The sequence below is a fragment of the Aplysia californica genome, unplaced genomic scaffold, assembly GCF_000002075.1.
Source record: "Aplysia californica isolate F4 #8 unplaced genomic scaffold, AplCal3.0 scaffold00114, whole genome shotgun sequence".
NCBI lineage: Eukaryota > Metazoa > Mollusca > Gastropoda > Aplysiida > Aplysiidae > Aplysia > Aplysia californica.
Genome location: NW_004797384.1, coordinates 1,107,879 through 1,129,778, shown reverse-complemented (window position 1 = coordinate 1,129,778; position 21,900 = coordinate 1,107,879). Strand labels below are relative to the sequence as shown.

The 21,900-nt window shown below is 39.2% G+C and overlaps 1 protein-coding gene across 1 annotated transcript in view; it reads right to left on the bottom strand.

Annotated features, from left to right (window-relative positions):
* LOC101848654 (early endosome antigen 1) overlaps nucleotides 1-21,900 on the bottom strand; it is a gene marked incomplete in the record, with an annotated part of 47,732 nt that overhangs the window by 2,865 nt on the left and 22,967 nt on the right. Inside the window, 25 exon segments of the mRNA XM_005095835.3 lie at nucleotides 654-752; nucleotides 1,513-1,633; nucleotides 2,553-2,607; nucleotides 3,191-3,374; nucleotides 4,257-4,442; nucleotides 5,154-5,285; nucleotides 6,244-6,333; nucleotides 7,008-7,166; nucleotides 7,653-7,742; nucleotides 8,675-8,770; nucleotides 9,590-9,637; nucleotides 10,344-10,451; nucleotides 10,891-11,031; nucleotides 11,714-11,812; nucleotides 12,201-12,323; nucleotides 12,979-13,077; nucleotides 13,868-13,990; nucleotides 14,609-14,737; nucleotides 15,365-15,499; nucleotides 16,241-16,471; nucleotides 17,470-17,617; nucleotides 18,278-18,360; nucleotides 19,675-19,761; nucleotides 20,395-20,532; nucleotides 21,260-21,427. Of these exon segments, the coding sequence (XP_005095892.2) occupies nucleotides 654-752; nucleotides 1,513-1,633; nucleotides 2,553-2,607; nucleotides 3,191-3,374; nucleotides 4,257-4,442; nucleotides 5,154-5,285; nucleotides 6,244-6,333; nucleotides 7,008-7,166; nucleotides 7,653-7,742; nucleotides 8,675-8,770; nucleotides 9,590-9,637; nucleotides 10,344-10,451; nucleotides 10,891-11,031; nucleotides 11,714-11,812; nucleotides 12,201-12,323; nucleotides 12,979-13,077; nucleotides 13,868-13,990; nucleotides 14,609-14,737; nucleotides 15,365-15,499; nucleotides 16,241-16,471; nucleotides 17,470-17,617; nucleotides 18,278-18,360; nucleotides 19,675-19,761; nucleotides 20,395-20,532; nucleotides 21,260-21,427 (3,072 nt within the window).

The following is a 21,900-nucleotide window of genomic DNA, read 5'->3' as shown; positions in this document are numbered from 1 at the left end:
AATACAAATTATTTAAGAGGCGGGATGTTCTGACTGCCTGTACTGGTCAACCTGGGCAAAGTGGAATACAACACACAGCCGGCAGGCAGAGATATTCGACAAACTGAATTTTTCCATCTGGGAATTGAACTCACACTTGCTGTGTACAATAGTGAAGAGCTTGACTACAGAATGAAAATGCTGTTCGAACAATTTATTATATCATTAGCCATTTGTTCAGATATTCTTAGCCCAAGATTTTGGAATTTTATTTAATTGCAGTTTCTTAAAAACGTATTGTTTTCCTGTGCTCCAGTAATATTTTGTCCAAATTAAAATCATAAAGCATGATTAAAATACATAATGTAGGTTTGTTAAAATAATGAAACAGTCTTTTCTCTCTCTTGAAAAAAAAACTTGCTTTCTGAGTACAATTAATCAACAGCATGCCGCCAATGTATATTTCTACATACATATTCACACGATTCGCTCACAGCATAAACAGCACAGAGAACAGACCCCAACAGAGCATCCTCTAAACATCCCCAAGGTCAATCAAGATAAGAAAGGCTAAGTGATGAACGGAGGACCACAAAAGCCCTCTCCGCCCTAAGCTCCCAGCTACAGCTAAGATAGAATAACAATGACCCCCACAGCACAACAAAAGTCCTCACCTTCCGCACGGTGACAGAGAAATTCTTCCCACAGGAATTGCACTCGGACACTTCGCTGTCGTCCGCCCATTTACGTCCTTGAACTTTCGTTGTTGTTATCTGGGGACATAATAGTTCGTAATATGTGACAATGACCAATTTCTTAAGTGAAACAATAAATCGATGAATAAGGCGTTGGCAAAGAACAGTATTTCTCAGGTGAAAGTAAAAAAGCATAAAAAATAAGGATTAAGATGACTTGTGGTTTCGGCAATGGCTAATGAGACCAATTCTGGGGATATAAGATCAGGTTATGCGAGGGATGAGGGAAAACAATTTTTTATAAAGCAATATAAAACTGCCAGCTTGGAAGCACTTCATATTTTCTGGACGACAACAGTCTGAATTGAGAGAAACAAGTAATAAGTCAATAAGTATAAAACTAGAATTTAGGTGCTTTTTTTAAAGAGCATTCAAACATGGACATGAGTGATTAATCATGATCACAAATGGCTGTCACGCAGAGGAGGAGGAGGAAGAGAAGAAGAAAGAAAAATAAGTAGAAATAGAAAGAAGAGGAGGAGGAGGAGGAGGAGGAGGAGGAGGAGGAGGAGGAGGAGGAGGAGGAGGAGGAGGAGGAGGAGGAGGAGGAGGAGAAGGAGAAGAAGAAGAAAAAGAAGAAGAAGAAGAAGAAGAAGAAGAAGAAGAAGAAGAAGAAGAAGAACAACAACAACAACAACAACAACAACAACAACAACAACAACAGCAACAACAACAACAAGAGGAGGAGGAGGATGATGAGGAGGACGATGACAACCACGACAACAAAGACAAAACAAAAAGTAAGCTACACCAGCCAGTATCAGCATTGAGTACTCACCTGTAGTGTCTGGTTCTCCCGGCCGAGCTCCTGTAGCGCGGCCTGTGTGTCCTCCAGCTTACGCCGAGACTCGGACACGGTTGTCCGCAGCTTCTCACACTCTTTCTCACTGGTCACACATCTGGACGGGAGAGAAAGCTTGTTAATGGAATATGTGTGTGAGTGTGTATGTGTGTGTGTGCGCCTGTGTGTGTGTGTATGTGTGTGTGTGTGTGTGTGTGAGTGTGTGTGTGTGTGTGTGTAATGTCAAGGAGAAAAGTTGTTGCCTTAGTCTCAGACAGGTGAACGTCTTACACAGTGTCATTATGATAAAAAAAATAACAGGGGGGAAGTGTTTGTTTGTACAGGTGATTAATTAATATAATTAATTCTATCTTTTTAGACAACAAACATCCCTTGTTCCCTCAAATAAAAACATCAGTTAGAAGTAAAAGACCTAAGCTTCTGATCTGTAACAAGGAAAGATACAGAAGGTCATTTTTACCATTTTCTATCAAAATGCTTCCATCTTAACCATCTTGTATAAGTAGACTTACGACCTTAGAGCATGCATCAAAATAACATTGAGTGTGTATCTAGCTTACAATTATTATTGTTTATATTGCTGCTCATTTATATTATGCATGTGATTGTAAGCCTACGTGTGTGCATGTGTGTGCGCGTGTGTGTGTGCGCGTGCGTGCGTGTGTGTGTATGTGTGTGTGTGTGTGTGTGTGTACATGTGGTGAAACACCAAACCAATGTGCCAGGATCTGGACAATAAAGATGTATCTTATCTTATCTTATCTTATTGTCTTGGACAGGTGGCCGTCTAGGACAGTGCCATGATACAAAAAATATACTTGAGGAGGGATGTAGGAAGCGGTCATTTGTACATGTGATTGTCTTGGACAGGGTCATTCTAATATAAAAACAACATAAGAAGAGAAGTGGGAAACGGTCATTTTTACTGGTGTTTGTCATGGACTGGTGCTTGTCTTACACAACTTTGTTCAGACTGTCTCAAGCAATAAAGCGTCATTGCAAACACAAGAGCTTACCTCTCTACCAGCACACGCCTCTCATCGTTGTTATTCTCTAGCTTCGCTTCAAGTTCTGAAAAGAAGAAAAAGTCAAAGTCAAGAATATTTCCAACAATTGAGTTGTATGTTTGAGTAAGAGAAGCACATCGACAAAATAAGGGTCATTTAGTGATGGGAAAACGCAAGACAGAGAGACGGAGAAAAAGGAGAGGAAGTAATGAATAGGGACCTACACCCTGCACCCTTCAACTGTCCATAATTTCAAACATTGCAAGCACTCATGCAGTGAATTCTGTGGGACACGAAACCTTTTCAATATGTATGAATTTTGTAATGTTCAAATTTCAGGCTACATCACAGGAGACAGACAAAGTTGGACAATTGGGTAACAAATGTACTGGAATAATGCCCCCTATTCCACATTAATGTGTACTCGGGTGAGGGGAGGGAGGACCTGTTACTTTATTCTACCCTTTTTATCTGTAATTTCTACTTCGTATTATCAATTTCCTATGGCTACTGCTTTGAAAAAATGAAATTTGTGCTCATCCGTTTGTAACAACATCCAAGATTCATCGCAGCAAGGGAAAGTACAAACATCCACAGAGGCCTCTTTGATGAGTAATAGCAAACACCAAACAGAAAGATAAAGATACCTAGTTTCTCCCCCTTGAGCTGGTCGGTGAGACGCGTCAGTTCATCGACCTTGCTCTCAGCGACGGTCAGATCAGTCCGCACAGTGGTCAAATTCTCACTCAGCAGCGACATCTGCATCTCAGCCCGGGCCTCTGCCTCATCCTTCTCCTTCTGCAACTCATCAAACGCTGTCTGCTGCGAACTCTGGGGAAAAACAATTGACAATGACAACTTTATTCATCTCGCAGAAAGAAATATATCTCGGTCGGTCGTTTACAATGGCGGTGGTGCGGCAAAAGTCATGTGCACTCACCCATACACACAACATGAAAGAACATTAATACAGAAGGATTGGGCAGCATTGTTATCTTAGCATTTTGTTACGTTATGACACTGCCACTTTTAAGAAAAAAGCAAAGTGTACTCCAATTTCATATGAGCATTTTTTTTCATCGACATTCAGCCACTTTTGAGAAACAGCTAAAGTACATTTCTATTCCACATTAGCATTTTTCTGCATCAGCAAACAGCCACTCGTTAAACATATTTCTACTCCTGAAATTTCCAAACATGAATCTTATCTAGCACCCTCTTGGAAGCTCAGTGGGAAGCAGTTTGGAGATATTACGTTAGCACACAAACCAGTATGCCTTGCGCTATCTCTAAAAATGCACCGGCTTGTCTAATCCTATCTCTAAAGACCTACCTGTTCGTCATGTTCAACCTCTAAAAGCATACCAATTGGGACTCTATTATTTCAAAAAACGTACCAGTTTGTTTTATACTATCTCAGAAAAAGTACCAGTTTGGGTCTATACTATCTCAGAAGAAGTACCAGTTTGTTCTATACTATCTCAGAAAAAGCACCAGTTTGTTCTATACTATCTCAGAAGAAGTACCAGTTCGTCTTTGAATATCTTCGAAGAGACCCCAGTTGGCCTCGTACTATCTCTACAGACATCTGAAGACATACCAAATAGTGAAAGCTGCATAAATTATATCTCTGAACACATATACAAGTTGGTCTGTACAATTTGCATAAATTGTCCCTGAAGATTTAACAGTTTGTGAAAAAAAACCACATACCAGTTTGTCCTGTAGCACCGAGTTATCCTTGCGTAGGATTTGCTGCACGTCATCTGCCTCCTGCTTCATCTTCTTCAGCTCCTCATTCAGTCTGCCAGATTCCCCTTGCAGTGAGTCCAGCTGGGTCTGTACTTCCAGCTTCTGCTGAATCAGCAGATCTTTGGCCTGGGTTAAAGTGGTGACCTCCTGTACAAAACAAAAGATAATAGTTGGTTATCGTTTTTTAGCAAAGAGAAGTACAATGACACGATAATGATCAATTAATGAATTAATGTGAGAAAGACAGACACAGACAGTCAGGCAGAAGCAAACAAGGGAAAGTGAAGAAACAGGACCTACCAATGATGCTTTCCATCCATCCATAATAGAGGCTTTGAAGATTGTTAAAAATGATTGCCAATATTTTGAGACCCCCCCGCACAATTTAAACCATTAAGAAAATGGGCAGCTTCGATCTTACCTACCTGGAACAAACTGAGGTGTGTAGGACACAACATTCCAATAGAAAGATGGAAATACTCTGAAAAATATTTCTCCAACATGAGATTCCTTTGTGACATTTTCAAGCCTGCGTCTTTTTGAAAAAGTTAGATTTTCTAAACAAAACAGAACGAAACAAATGCAACACAATCTTACAAACTGGTCTCTTGTAAAAGACTTGAGACAAATGAACAAAAATAATGAATGCAAAATACCAAGATCAAACTGAGAGAAGAAAGACAGCACAAGAACATAACAGTGAAATTGTATTTTCCCTGGGCCCAAAATCCTGATCTTCAGGTGCAAACTCAAGTACAGATGTACTTTTTAGTTTATCTGTTCGTCTGTGGTCCACAACAGCTTTTATCTTGCCTTTGTCTTTCAACAGTTGATAGAAAGCTTAGAACAAGCCCTCACCTTTTGCTTGCTGTCCTGCTCAGCCTCCAAGGCCGCCTTCAGTTTAACAGCCTCTTTCTCAAACTCATCCCTGCCTGAGCTGGCCTCTGCTAGATCTTTCTTCACCTGCGACAGCTCCTGCTCCAGAGTAGCCTGTGGGTGGATGGTCCTTGTTGTAGTTTTTTCGTGTGTTTTATTGTGCAAAAAAGCACAGGAGGAGGAGGAGGAGGAGGAGGAGGAGGAGGAGGAGGAGGAGGAGGAGGAGGAGGAGGAGGAGGAAGAGGAGGAGGAGGAGGAAGAGGAAGAAGAAGAAGAAGAAGAAGAAGAAGAAGAAGAAGAAGAAGAAGAAGAAGAAGAAGAAGAAGAAGAAGAAGAAGAAGAAGAAGAAGAAGAAGAAGAAGAAGAAGAAGAAGAAGAAGAGGAAGAAGAAGAAAAAGAAGAAGGAGGAGAAGGAGAAGGAGAAGAAGAGGAGGAAGAAGAGGAAGAAGAAGAGGAGGAGGAGGAGAAGAAGAGGAGGAAGAAAAAGAAAATCATTTATACAGCACACATCCATGCTCTACAGCATGCTCAATGCACTTCACAACTTTACAACATCAACACAATAACAGTAATTTATTGCAAGAAAATGTATGACAAACAGACAGAAACAAAAACAAAAAAATAAATAAAAGTAAAGAAGTAGGAACCACCACTGGTGTCCTCCAATTACCAACATAGTACTTTTTTTCAGATCAACCCACAGCCTTTGCTTCTATAAACACTCAGACACATAAATTGATTTCATTAGAATGGAATAATTCATATTCTGTTTTCTCGGGTTCTAAGCTCACTTTTCACACCTGCTATTTGAAGTAGTGTTAACAGAGATGAGCACAGATAAGAAAGAATAGAGTTTTATAAACATTTTGTCTCCTTGTGTCTGCCCCGAGACTGCATACCACAGCACACTACATCTCACCAGAGCCTTTTTTGTGAAAGGAAACATACGATTTGTGAATATTTAACCATAATATTGAACAGGTCAGACAATTTTACCAAAAAACATTCCACTCACATTTACTGTGACAAGACAAATTTTTAAAAATCATTAAAATCCCAATAAAGTGCAAACCTTTTTCTGCTCAAGATCAACTTTAGCATCCACAGCCTCTTTCTTTTCTTTATCCAGTTCCAACATTTGAGCATTCATAGCACCACGGATCTGAAAAAAGGCAACAAAATGAATATAAAAACTTCACTCCTTCTTATTTTGGCTTATTGAAACAAGAAATCAGGCCACAAAACTCCCAACTTGGTACGCCATGCTTGAAAAATACACTGTTGGGTAACTGAAGAGGTAAGACCTTGGAAATAAACATCCATTTCCAAATGGACTGAGCCATGAGCATGGAGAACTTGTAATCCCCCCCCAAAAAAAACAAACAAAAAAAACAAACCAAACCTGGAGCAAGAATATCTTACTGACATTAAAAAAATAAAACCAGGGTTCTCTATACCAGAACCACAGACTGATACCCCCGTAGGGCATGGCCAAGCATGGTTCACTATCAAATGCAACAATATCCCAAATGGAACAGTTTTTTCTTCTTCTTCAAGTGCAAGATCAGAAACAGACATCAGAAATCACGGTTCACCAATAATTTCTCTACTCACATGATCTAAAAAACAAAAAACAACCTACATTATACTTGTCTTTAACATCACCCATCAATTCAAGTTCTCTGAGTAAGTACTTCTTGGCTTTTATCTGCCTCTTTTGCCATCTACTTTTCCAGGGAGAGCATTATGCCTTATTCACTCAAATGCAATAACACTTCATTCTCCCCCTCCCTACCACCCATCTCCCACCACCACCATGACCAACCACCTACTGACCTCACTAAGCTGCTCAAAAGAGTTGTTGAGCTCCGTCTCTCTGTCTCTCGTAGCCTGCAGTTCGTCTGTGCGGGTCTTCAGTTCTTCCTCTCGCTGCTCCAGCTTCAAGGTCATCTCCTCATTCTTCACCTCCAGCACATTCAGTTTCTCCTCCGTGCTCTGAAATAACAGAAAGTAACTTTTGAATAAAAAGGAAGCAAAGTAAGCCCTTTTAAGCCTTATTTCTTTTTTTAAAAAGAAATATTATTCTCCCCTGCAGATGAATCGGTCATTGTCAGACATTGACAGAAGGACTATTATTATTATTATTATTATTATTACAAAGAGAAACATATCACTAAAACAACAGTGCAGACAAAATGGACAGTCCTTCCACCTTCACATTGAGAATCCAGCAAACCTTGACAAAGTTTCCGTCACTTTTGCAAGTATGATGGGAAGAAAAAAGATAAAACAAGCATCTTTTGCACAATTAGCCTTTGTGTGCTCATAATCACAGAAACTGGGGGGGGGGGGACCCCAAAAACAAGAGTTTGCATCATTTACACCTGCCTGTGATGTAAGTTACAGACAAAACAGAAAGGGACAAAAACCAAGTATTAGTATCAAGAGTCTCTCTGTGCTCTTAACCAAGCTCTAACTTACCTTCAGTTGAGCAGACACTTCTGTTACTTTGGTCTCTGAAGTTTGCAAAGACTCTGATAGCTTCTTCTCTGATGAGTCCCTGTCTTGCATCTGAAATTAATTTAAACATTTTAAATTAACTCTAGTCCTGCGGGGTTAACCGGAAGAAGGCTCTTATCGATCGATGACCCACTTACGTCGCCTGCGGGCTTGTGCCGCGGGGCACCGGGGCCAGGCACTGGTCACACGAGCGTGCCGCGGAAGGTCAGGGAAACACCTCATCTTTTATAGCAAACTGATACGATCAATGAATAAGTGTTACGATCACACGAATAATCCCATTATCCCCTCGTCGGTAGATCAGAGACGCTGAGATTGGAAGTTACACCAAATCGAATAACTTTTCCAGAGTTTTCCAGATTTCACACCTATTATGAATGAACTTGCGAACAGCTGCTTGCTTATCAGCTATCGTTCGAAAGGGGAAAAAAATGGGATAGTTTCCGAATATTTTTTTTATTCAGTTGCTCTCAAATGTCTCCCTCGCGGGATTGCGCTTATCGGGCAAACATTTATCAGGGACCAGAATCTTAAGGGTTAAAGTAGAACTGCGTTACTTTAAAACAAATCTACACAGTAACTTTTAAATATCAATACTTTTTCTCTCTCTATTTCTTTCCGAACTAGCAGTTGCAGAAAAATTGAACATTTTTCTTCCTTTTCTCCCTCATGTTCATTACTTTCTAATCCTTTTTATCCCCCCCCCCCACTCAACTTATTTTCTTAGCACAGTTCTAATGTTATAAGTCAAACCACAATTGCATAAATGGTTCTTTGGAAATTCACCAGTAAGGACTTTGAAGGCACCTTTATTATTTCCTCCGTCAGAAATCAAACTTTTGTCTCCTGCAGGCAATGGTGGAAAGCCTTTTCACAAAGCAACAAATGCCATACCATGTAAAATAAGATTATGTCAGTCACATTGACAGCATGTGAATCCTACAAAAAGTGTAAATTTCCAATATAAAAGTCCTTCAACTTACCAGAGCATCAATCCTGTTCTGCTTTTCTGCTGACTGGCTTTCCAGCTCTTGCTTGGCAGTTTCAAGACTTGACTTGACACCCTCCAACTCAGAGACCTTCACAAAGACAGAAGAAAAAATGCTATCGTTTGAGTTTGAGGAAAGAGAAGAAGATCAACACAATATTGGTCATTTAGGGCAGGGAAGAAACAAGACAGATAGACAGAAACTACAGAGGGAAAGAAAAAAAGTTGGACCTACCAGTGGCTTCTCCAACCACCTATGAAAAGGAATTAAAAGTATCCAATCTCAGTGTAATTGGATGAATACACACTGTTTCACTGAAACATACATATCAGGACAGAATTGAAAATGAACCAATTTGAGCTCCTTCATTGCCATGGTGCAAATTCAATGAAAGATTTGGTCATAATTATCTATATATCATTATCATTATTGTCGCTCTTTTCCGTAACATCTTTTAAGCTGTTGTTTTCACAAAAGATGTTCACAAAAACGACATACCATTTTTGGCATATTGAGCAGGAATATAAACAAAATATAATCCAATGAATGCTTGAAGTAGTTGATCAAAAGCCCATCTTCCTGTAAGTGTTTTAAGTTGGGTTCTATTTCCTTGTTGTTTATTTGATTAAAGAGAAGCATATCAACATAATAACAATCATTTACTAATAGGGGAAAGTAAGACAGACGGACAGAAACAAAATAAATAAATAAAAGAAACAGGACCTACTAGCGGTACTGTCATTCACCCACCAACTGGATTACTGAACACCTTGTTTGACAGCTACAAGCATGATCTTTACGATACCATGGTACAAATCATATCACTATTGTTAGGCTGTTTTAAATTCTACAGAGAAGAGACATTGAGTAAAAGGACTCAGTTTATCAATAGAGACAAAGTTGACTTACCTTCTGAGTGAAATCTTGAATTGTCTTTTCTTTTTCTTCCACTTGTTTCTGAAAGATTAAAAAAGAGCACGTTGTAAGTTCATTGTGATTATATAAGTATTTTCAAAACTCTCTCTCTCTGTCTGTCTCTCTGTCTGTCTGTCTGTCTCTTTTCTTTCCCTCACTCGCATCCCCCCCCCCCCAAACCCCCACACAAAAACAACACTCATACTCCTCTTATTCTATTTTCCTTCTCAAGACTCACTCACTCAACATTGCCTCAAAAACATTGATAAATATCACTCCAAAGAACATAAACATATCCTAACACAAACAAGATTATTATATTTTTTAAAAATATCATCAATGTCTGACTCTAATCGTGTATGTGCTTGAAATCAATCTTCAGAAAAGTGGGAAAAATATAATGTCTTCCTTATTACCTTTTGGAATTGCTAAAAATGTCGCACTGGGTGTTCTTATTACACATTACAGTATCACCAATCATAATCACGGTTGTGAATACCATATTTTGTGATAAAAAAAAGTGTTTGGCCTAATCTGGCAGATATACAGTTGGAGTCAGACACCCTCAATACACATCAGTACAACTGGGAACTCTATGCACTTTGCAAAAAAGAACACAAGGCTGAACTCCATGCACTTTACAATACAGAACACAAAAGGGAACTCTATGCATAATCTTTACAATACAGTATGCAAGTAGCCAACACAAGAGGGAACCGTAATGATTCAGTCAGTCACGAACCCTTACCTTCTCAGCAGCTATTTCCTGCCTCAAAGCCTCTGCCTTTTGTTCCCATTCAGCCTCCTTCTCCTTTTGACCTTTGTCCAAATCTGACTTTTGAGACGCAAACTGATTCTGAAAAATGAGTCTTGAGTTGTACTATACCGCAAGTCACCATGATAAAGGTTGAATTTTGCAGGGAGGTTTTTGTATGAGTAAAGAGAAGCACATTGACACAGTAACTGTAATTAAGGGTAGGGGAAAAAGAAAGGCATCACTAACAAAAGGAGGGAGGGGGAGGAGGTTGCAGCTTTACTATATCTTCTTTATTTTAAAAATCAACGAACATTTTCAAAAAGGGGTGTGGGTGGTTGGTGGGTGCTCTGGTGTGATTTGCTCCTTTCCTATCAAACATGTAACATCCTTATCTCTCTTCCTTTTTATCTTTGTATAACAACTCTCTAGTAACACCCCCAATCTTCAGCGTTAAATATGACTTATTTGTGAGTTGCAAATGCCATGTAACTCTGACTAAGATTAAAACAAAAAAGGGTGTGCTCTCTCTCTCTCTCACCTTCTCCTTTTCCATTTCCCCTTTCAGGCTGTCAATTTCTGAGGACTTTTGCTTGACCTGGTTGTTGAGGTCCGTGATCTCACTGACCAGTTTCACTTTCTCCTCACTCAAGCTGTTCCTCTCAGTGCTCAGAGTGGACACCTGGGGAGAGAGACAAAAACACACATCAGACATGGAGATCTGGGAACAAATTCGGATTGGGAAACACAAACTCACATTCGTAGACACCAAAGTCCGGGTACAAGTTAGGATTGGGAAATACAAACACACATCTGTAGACACACCAAAATCTGGGAACAAGTTAGGATTTTGGGAAACACAAATACATGTCTGTAGACACCAAAATCGGGGAACTAGTTAGGATTGGAAGAAACAAAAAAACACATATGACACAGATAGCTTGGAATAATTTATTATGACTTCTGGGGGGGGGGGGGGGGTGCCACTTCGAAAGAAAACAAGAATATTAAAAAGATTCTTCACCAACCTCCTTAGAACAAATCTGGCTTGTCTCAAGTGGCAAGATGACATAAAGTGTGACCTCTCTCTCTCTCTCTCTCATCCTCCATTTCTCCCTCACTTTTCATACACATAAGCTTTCTCTCTCTCTCTCACCTTCCCCCTCTCTCCCATTCACTCCTTATACACGTATGCTCTCTCTCTCTCCCTCACCACCCTTCTCTCACTCCCCCCCCTCTCTCTCTCATTCACTCTTCATACACGTAGGCTTTCTCTCTCTCACCAGCCTTCTCTCAGCTCCCCTTCCCCCTCTCTCTCTGTCACTCTTCACACATACACATGCAAGGTACAACTTTCCCTTCACCTGTTTCTCCAGTTCTTGCCGGGCAGCTTCCGAGGCACTCCGCTCTTTCTCCAACTCTGTGGTCAGTGAGGCAACTTGACCGCTCAGGCTCTCTTTGTTCTGGGAGAATGATTTTAAAAAAATAAAAAATTGTAATAATAAAAGTAATAACATTATGTGAATTTATATTGCACGTAAAGACTAGAAGGCTCAAAGTATTTTACAATGCAGAACTATCACTGGAAATCAAAAGAAAAATGTTCATTGTGAGGCCATTTAAACAAACAAACACACACCCACACACACATATACACACACACCCACACATTTACACACACACCCACAACCACACACTGGCAAATCAAAAGCAAAAATATTTATTGTGAGGCCATTTAAACACACACACACATACACACACTCCCACACACAATAGTGAAGAGACTAACCACGACACCACAGATATCGGTTTCCAGCATATAGTAAAACTATAACTAAAACAACTCAGTACCTGTGTCAAATCTGTGCGTGCAGTTTTCAGGTCCGCCTGTGTACTCTCCAAATCTTTGGTCACCTTCTCCAATTCAGCACTTTTGTCAGAAAGTTTCCTCTCAGTGTCCGCGAGACTGGAACTCTGAGAAACAACGAAGACGAACATTTGACTTTACGACATTACGCGCTTTGGTCCTTTCAGCTTGTAAACATGCATGTTTTTGGCTTCTATACTTTGTCCTTGTATTGTCCGCAATACTACAAAGGAAAAAAATACCGATTGTAAAATGAAATGCATTCATTTTTTCAACTTTAAGGAAAGTATTTTCTATATTTATAGAACTTTCATGTATGCTATTAACTTAAGCACACTAATCATTTAAGTGTTCATACATCTTTAAGCTTCAATGTCATTCGTTCATTTAGCAAACATTTATGCACACATTCACAGACCATAAATTCCAAGTTCAACTGCCAGTATTTCTCAAAAACATTTTGATCATAGAATACCACTCTTTCTCTGCTCTGATGCTCCCCAAACCTATGTTAACCTCATCTTTTCCTGATGAGAAAGTTATTGTACGCCCAACTCTGCCTCTTCAGCCTTAAATTTCTCCATGAAAATATTATGTTCAGGGTTTTATTTTAATCAATTCAAGAGCCCTAAACATAGAGTGTGTCTCTTCCTAATTGTTTGTATCATTGGCCATCCCATGCAGGCTCCTTTCAGCACCATTTCTTTTTGACTTCTTTGCTTTCCATCAGATTTTCAAACTCTTTTCCCCCCACAAACTCACGGTAGAATTCAGCTTCTCCTGCAATTCTGTTTTCTCTGTATTCAGTCTGTCGACTTTTTCTGACAACTCTGATGTCTCCGACTCTCTTGTCTTCTTTTCCTGGGAAGAAAAGCACAACATTTTGTATGGTCAGCAAAAGCAATTGTCAATAAAAATGTCTAACGTCCCATCGACATATTTTGGCTCCTTTGGGGCCGAGCTGCTACAACCCTGCCTGTCAAGGCCTTCAGGGGCTGAGAGGGACACAGCACCCTAGCAGACAGGCAGATATACTCTAAATAAAACCTCATACATCTTTAAGCATTTTGCCTTTAATATCATTCATTCATTTATTGAACATCTTCGCACACATTCACAGACCACAAATTCCAAGTCTACCAACCAGTACTTCTCAGAAACATTCAATACACATAAGACAAAGTCAGTCAGCATTCTAGACAAAGGGACCTAACTGACTGAGTAAAGTAATTCAAATCAATAGAAGCCAACATGTCTTTTGAATATGACAGCAAAGAGCCAAAGATGCCTGTCTACAATTAATCATAATTTGCTCTTCATCCATATTAGTCACAGGCATACAGCAATCGGCCCAAAGTTAGGATCTAAACAATTTCAAGAACCTTGAATTTTTTTATTCATCTGGAAATTCTGCACTTCCGCCAAGAGCAAGGTGCTGTTACATCTGTTGCAGATGGGTTTTTTTTTAGCAGTTGGCAGAAGGGGGACAAAGTAAATAAATCAGAACGAACATGCCGGTCTGCAGAGTTGTGAAGTCACATGACCCTCCTATCTGGAGCAAAACAAGACAATATTTCTCACTTTCATGTTTATCTTAGACATAATAACACCAAAATATAGGAGAAAAAAAGGGGGTTATGAGAAGACCTACTGTTTCCAGTTGTAGTTCAGCTGTTTGAAGTTTCGCCTTCGTCTCTTCCAGGTTTGTTTTTGTAGTGCTCAGTGTCTCTTCCACTTCTTTCTTCTCCTTCTCCAGTTCATTAAGGCCACTTGTCTGCAGAAACAGAAAACATTGGGTTTACAAAACTGTTCCTTATTTAATGCAAGAGATTTTAAACACTTACTGAAACACATGACTTAAGGAATCAAACATTCTCTACACAAATCTTTAACAAGTCAAACGAACAGTTTTTAAAAATGTCTATTAAAACAATATCAAGAATGAAATACATGTTAAAAGCTTTATAGTATGTTGTGTTGTTTTTTTGTTTCTCCTTAAAACTTTCATCTCTGCAACACTTACAGTGTAACATTTTCACAAGACAGTATGATGAGGAATTAAATTAGCCATACTGGTCTAAGCTAGAGGTAAAAAAATAAACAAAACAGAATTTAGCCACAAGAAAGGAAAATAACCCAACCATATTGTTCATCATTTACATAGACTGAAAGCAACAAAAACCATGACTAATAAAACCCTTTTTAACCTTAATAAACTGAATCAGGCACAAACAATTTTTTTTCAACATGCAAAATTGTACGGGTAAAACACCCCTCACACTGTAAGGTTAAAAGTCAGGACAAGGGACCCAAAAAAAAAAATGTTAAGAAAATTGAAGAAAGGCACAAAGGACGAGGAGGAGGAAGAAAAAGAATAGGAAGACCTCTTTACCTTCTCTTTGACGTTCCTCTCCAGAGAGTTGGCCCTCTTGTTGCTCTGAGACAACTTCTCCTTCTGTTCCCCAAGCTTCCCTTCCAGCTGTGCAATCTTCTCCTTGCGTGAAGTTACATCTGTGTTTGCCTGTGGGGAAAATATACATGTTAAAATAGTTAAACATTTTCAAAGGTCCTACCGTCTTCATGGACCAGAAACAGACATCGTTAATTATGGTCTATCACTCATTTCTCTGCTTTAATGCTTTAAAAAATCTTATATTATCCTGAGTTCTTTCCCTGACACCCATTAAAGGCCCTGCCCCAAAGCACATAAATACAAACTTTTTTTATGTTTTGGCAAACATGTGGGTATATATTGTGAGAGAAAACGTAATAGGAATGTGCGTAAGAGCATTCTAGTCATAGACTAGTAATATTAGTGTCTAGACCGCACACCCAGACATATCTCATAGAATCACTTTGGGGCATGTGCCACTCAGCCAAATAAAGGGCAAAGGGACAAACGTGCCACACCCACTCGAACTTGACAAAATGAAAGAACTCCCAGTAAAAGGTCAAAAACAAAATTAACATGGAAATCGTCGTAAAAGACATTGCCCGGGCCTCTGCCAGCGACTCACTGGCACAGCAGTTCTCACTGCGAGCCACTGGTAGCTGCTTGCTGTAGATCAGGGGTTAAATATGAACAAAATGATGAAATCTCCATAAGGAAAATTACTGTACAGCTTATGATAAAAAAACAAACACTGACCTGTTCGAGCTGTCCCTTCACTGTGGTGAGCTGAACATTGGCTTTCTCCAGGGATGTGTTGACCGTCTGGATGTGATTCTCCAGGTCCACTCTCTGACTGGTCTTGGCAGCCTCTGAGGCTAACAGCAGCTCCGCCTATATAGATACAGGGAACAGTGTGTGTGTTTGTAATCAGGTGATAAATGTGTTGTTTCAGTCTGAACTGCAACAATACAAACACAGGAAACTCTCTCTCTCTCTCTCTCTCTCTCTTTATACATACATATATATATATATATATATATATATATATATATATATATATATATATATATATATATATATATATTATATATATGCCTTCTCCTTTGTTTGCAATGTAGCAGTTACACTGTTCATAGTTGCATGCAGAAGACACGAGTTTAATTTCCATTAGGGGGAAGATTTATGTCAGGTTACTCTGTCTGTCTGCTGCGATGTTGCAACGCACTTAAACTCAGTTTGCCCTGACAGTAACAGTTAGAGCATCCGCCTCCTAAACTATCTGAATTGTGTTTACTGAAGAAAAAACACTAACAATTAGCCCTTCATTTACTTTCAGGTTTCTTTCTATCACCTTTTTTTAACCTCTTACCTTTTCCGTCTTGTGTTGATGGGGAAAGTAAAAGATTTACAGAGGGTGGTTGGCCGGTGTTCTGGTGTGGTTTGCTCCTTCTTTCCTATCAAACATCTATCGTCCTTATCTTCCCTTCTTCTTTTTTTCTGTTTGTTACTCTCTTGTAACACCTCTAATCTTCAGGCGCTCATATGAACTTATGCAGTTGAGTGCGCCGTAAAACCTCTACTAAAACTAAAACTAAAGATTTACAATTACAGTTAACATTCCTAAATCCTCACCTTCGTTTTGAGCTCCGCATCCACACTTTGCAGTTTCTGTTGTACTGAGTTCAATTTGGTCGACTTTTCTTCCACGCTGGCCTCCAGCTTCGTCACTTTGGCCTCCGCCTCTTGTAGCTGACCTTTGACCTCCCGCACTTGTTTATGCAAGTTCTCCTCTTTGGCAGAGTGCTCGTTCGTCTGGCTCTCTATAGATGTTTCAAGGGCTGACACTTTCTCTTGCAAGGATGTCTGTTATTGGTGTTGTTGTTTGAGTAAAGAAAAGCAAATCGACACGGTGCTGGTTATTTAATGCAGGCAAAAAGTTGACTACAAAGAAAAGTGCATCAACATATATCATATAAGTTATTCAGAACAGCAAAAACGTAAGACAGACAGACAAAAAAACTCCACCTGCTGGACATCTGGACAAACAAAATAGTGAATGACACTGACATTATACAAACAGTAGAGTTGTAGTTGGCAGAAGAATGCTGACAAAGTAACACCTATTGAAGTCTGAACAAAAAAAATGTTGATAGTGAAAATGGCATTAACCCTAAAAAGCCCCATAGTTTTAACTTCATTTAGAGGGCAAAAAGGAGATTTTTTACATAACATGACTGACAACTATGTATGAAAGTTACCGCTAAATGGCACTTTGATGATCTCAGCAGGCCTGAAAGAGTTCTAGGCGAAGCACAGGAAATGTTAGTCAAAGGGTTTAAATTACAACAATACAATATCTCCTTGGTATATTGCTTTAACCGCATGACAGTAAGAAACAGGTCAACTCCTTTTTAATTCTAACCATTGCTGAGATCAATCCGTAGCTTCTCTATAAAACCCATAGTAAAAAAGTAATGAGGATTAACTTTTGCATCTTCTCTCACCTTTCAAATCAAGAGGGGGCTCATTCATGCCAAAAAATTTTCAAGAAACCATGTATGTGCTAAGAGCATAACAATGTCAATCTTTACCATTAAATCCTTGAATAAGTAACCACATCATCGATGTTCACTCGAATCGTGTGTCCCCTAAATTAGGTCAAACAGTTCTTTTGTCTATTATTATGTTATTCACAACTGTTATTACATCTGGTGATACTAAAATAAGTAAAAAGAACATCCCATAAACAATTTTGAGAAATTCTGGAAGATAATAGATAATAATTTTTTTTAAAAATAGCCTAGTATGGCAGGTACATGGTTAGAGTCGGACACCAAAGAAATTTTCCTCATCTCACTCACGTTCTCCTGCTTCATCTGACTGATGAGCTCATTGGCTCCATCCCCAGCCTCGATCTTGGCCACCAGCTCCTCCCGTTCTCCTTCCAGGCGTTGTTTCTCCTCAGACATGGCAGTCAGTTTGCCCTCCACGTCTCGCACTTTCTCCTCTCTAAATAAATGGTGTTTTTATTTTTCAAAATGTTATTGTTTGTACAACTAACTTCTCAGCTGTTAACAAAATAGATTTTGTATTCTGACGCTGTTATGTAAGAAGCAATCTTTTCATCCCTAAAAACCTACTCACAAAACATTTTAAAGATTTTTGAACAAAGAGGACCTCAGGAGACGGAGGAAGAGGTGGCAGCAGAGGAGGAGGATGGTTGGCAGCAACAAATGAAGAGAAGATATTAGCACTTAAGTATTGTAAGAAAAAGAAGAATAAGAATACTCGATGTTATAAAACCCAGGCTTATCCAGGCTATGGCAATACAGTGATAATGAAGCTACATGGATGAATAAATGACTGAAGCAACAAGGCAAAAGATAGATTGGAGCAGAGATATGAACATAAAAATGTTTTCTTTTTAAAACAGTAGTAGTAGTAGTAGTAGTATAGGGTTTTACGGCTTTTTAAAACAACCCCCCACTCCATTCCTTAACTGTAGGTACCAACAATATCAGTAGTTATTGTTGGCTACTTATTTCCCTGCTTGGGTGCTCTAAATAAAACTTATGTCATCCTGGTCTTTTCCTTTTCATCCATCTGTTCAAGTTCTCAAAGTTCCCCCAAGATTTACTGTGTAAAAACAAAACAAATCCCAGCCCGTACATCTGAGCCAGCTTCCTGCTCTCCTCCTCCAGTCTCCCGTCTCTCTCCAGCACCTGGGACTTCAGGTCATCCGAACAGCGTCTCTGTGGGGCACGACAGAAACATAGCTACACAGTCCAGTACATTCTGTACAGACACATGGGAGACTAACGTTTTCCAAATTACAGGGCAACTGCAACCATCTCTATACAATTCTACAATTCAGAAGATTCTTTACAGACACATGGGACACCAACGTTTTCCAAATAACTGGGCCAATAGAAATATCTTAATACAATCCAACAGATTCTTTATAGACACACGAGGGACTAACGTTTTCCAAATAACCAGGCCAATACAAATATCGTAACACAATCCAATAGATTCTTTATAGACACATGTAACACCAACGTTTTCCAAATAAAAGAGCCAATACAAATATCTTAACACAATCCAATAGATTATGTATAGACACATGAGAGGCTAATGTTTTCCAAATAACAGGGCTAATACGAATATCTTAACACAATCCAGTAGATTCTTTACAGACACATGAGAGACTAACGTTTTCCAAATAAAAGGGCAACTACAACCATCTCTACACAATCCACTAGAATCTGCACAAATCTATGTGTAGTGGAACGCAATAATCATTCTTCGCCTTTCATTTCTCAGCTAGAATGCTCTAAAAAAAAAAAAAAATTACTCTGGTCTTTTCTCTTTTGCCTATCTGAAAAAGTTCTCAAAGTAAGAAATTCTTAGTCTACCTCTTGAGGCCTTCGTCCACCTTAAATTCAAATATTTTTTTTTGTGGTAAGTGTTTTATGGCACTCGCAACTGCATTAGGTCATATGAGCGCGCAGGACACACCAAACATTTTCAATTGGTAGGAAATTTTGGATTTTGCCCGGGTGGCGGCCAAAGCCTACTCTTTTAGATTTTCGACCACCAGGGAACTTTAACGTGCACAACTTGCACACGGGACCTCCGAGATTTTTCGCCCTTATCCGAGATGTGTAGATCTTTCCTACCTGAAGATCAGGGGTGTGGCTGAAAGACAGCAGTAAGAAGGAGCCAAGAAGTAGCAGAAGAAAGGCTGCAGAAACAGTCAGGAGCCCAGAGTAGGGGCAAAGAGGGTGTGGGGGAGATTGAAAAAAGTGGAGACGAAAGAAGACGACATAATATTGCAAGAGAGAAGGAATGAGGGTGAAAGGAGACAATTTCAGATAAAATTTTTCCGTCGCTACCCAGATTCGAACCCGAGACCTTCGATTGAGAGGCGAACACCTTAACCTCTAGGCCACTAGGGCTCCCAAATTCAAACTATAAAATTCTGATGTCAGACAAGAATAAGGGAAATCCAAGGAACAAAATATGCAGACATATGTCAGACAACACAATGATCATCAAATTCTCACCTCCTCATCAAACACTTTGTTGGACGTGGCCAGCTGGGCTTCCAGGTCAGAGATTTCATTGGACTTTGTGTCCAGGTCGGCTTGTAGCTGCAAACAAAGAACAAAGAGACCGATCAACATTTCCTTTGCATGTAATAAAAACGTGTAGAATTGTATAGGATTAGTATCCATCATCTGACATGCACATGCCATCTTTTTTCAGCCCAGCGGGTGTACACAACATCAAACACTTTCAAACAAACGACTGCTCCAGGCAGGTCTCAAACTTAAACAAAGACCTGCTTCCTAATTCTAACAACATTTTTTTTAAAGTGTTTGGATTACCTTGGAAAAAAAAAAGTAGATATCACATCGGTAAAGAAACAAAGAAATAATTGTAACAAAAGAAAAAATGCAGAACAAACTATCTAGACAAACAGCATTCCAGCTTAGAGTTTTTGTTATTTCCAAAAGAAGTTTCATTAATTTAATAGCCAGGTCAAGTCATTTTTGTTTTTAGGGTTTAAAAAAAATATATACATAGATTTTTCGTCAGACTGCAATGTATTGTCCACTTGTTGCTACCTGTATTTGTAAAGCACCCAAAGCCCCTGTTCTTTAATCCGGGTAGAGAGCGGTACAAATATCACATATTGTAATAACAATAATTATTATTATTATTATTGTCATTATTATCATAATCATATTTAAGTAAGTGGTGGCACCCCTTTTAGTCCTCACTTTCTCGGCCTTGAACTTGAGCTCATTGAGGAGCTGTTCCTTCTGCACCATGGCGGACTGAGACACCTCGGCCGAGTCTCCCATCGCCTTCTGGACACTCTCCAGCTCCGCTCCCTTCTCCTCCAGCAATTTCTTGGTCTGGACAAAGGGAAAAAAGAGCAAAAATGTCATTTTGACACAATTTACAGGACATCTTGTTTCTGAACGTTTGTTTTGATTGTTTGAGTAAAAAGACGCACAGCATCAACTCGATCAATATGTTTTCCTCCACAAAGACAAGACATACTTTCATGATTTTCATCTATTCTACTTCTGCATGCCATTTCCTTCAATATGACATGTGCACAACTATATTCCTATACATCCCAAACCAAGAATAGTGGTTTATATAAGCCTTGCTGACCAGAAATGTGAAAATGAGCTATTAATCCTGTTTTTTAAGAGTTAAGAAACGTGGGTGGTTGGCAGGTGCTCTGGTGTGGTCTGCTTCTTCTTTCCTATCAAACATCTATCGACCTTATCTCCCCGTCTTCTTTTTTATGTTTGTTACTCTCTAGTAACACCTCTAATCTTCTGGCGCTCGTATGACCTTATGCAGTTGCGAGCGCCGAAAACCTCTACTAAAACTAAAAAAAGAGTTAAGTACAGATACAATGTACATACAGAAATGGATAATCAGTTCTCTCTTATGCAAAACAGTTTTACACAAAACAAAGATACAATACGTCAAACTAAAAATCATGAACGATTAATCTATTGTATAAATCTTACCATGAAATAAGTTAACTACAACTAATAAAAGTGTTATATGAAGAGCAAGCGCAAAAGAAAAATCATGAACAATTAAATAAGGCATAAACTTCACCTGTTCCAATTCATTTTTCTGATCTTCCAGGGCTTCTTTGAGCTTCTCGGCTTCCTGTTGTGATGCGCTGATGGACTCTTCCTTCTGGTCTACTGATGTCTGAAGTTGAGATATTTCTCCAGCCTTCTCTTTCAAGGTCTGCAAACTTTCCTCAAGTTTCGTCTGGGTCTGAAATAATAATTATTAATGTTTTATGTACCCATAGACATTATTGATTTACATCATTTAAATAGCAGGTTGTTTTGACCCTGCCTGCTAGGGCCAAATATTGGCTGAGGGATACAATGTCCAAACAAAAAGATGGAGATACTTCCCCACATGGGGTTCAAACTCAAATCTCTGGCACCTGATGGCAAAAAGCCTAGCCATTACACCACAGATGTATTTCTTCTGGACCTGAAATGAAGCCCATACATCAGACTAGATAAGACAGCTGCCAAAGCTTTTTCCCATGGGAGAAGAGTGAAAAACTTTTCTTTAAGTGTCAAAATCTGAAACAAACTTCTGCAACCATGGTTCGCCATCCATTTCTCTGCTTTTAACACATGTTATCTTCGTCTTTTCCCGTCACCCATCTATGAAAATTGATGAAAACCAGCTAATAAAAATAGAAGGTAGCTCCTAAACTGGTATACCTCCTC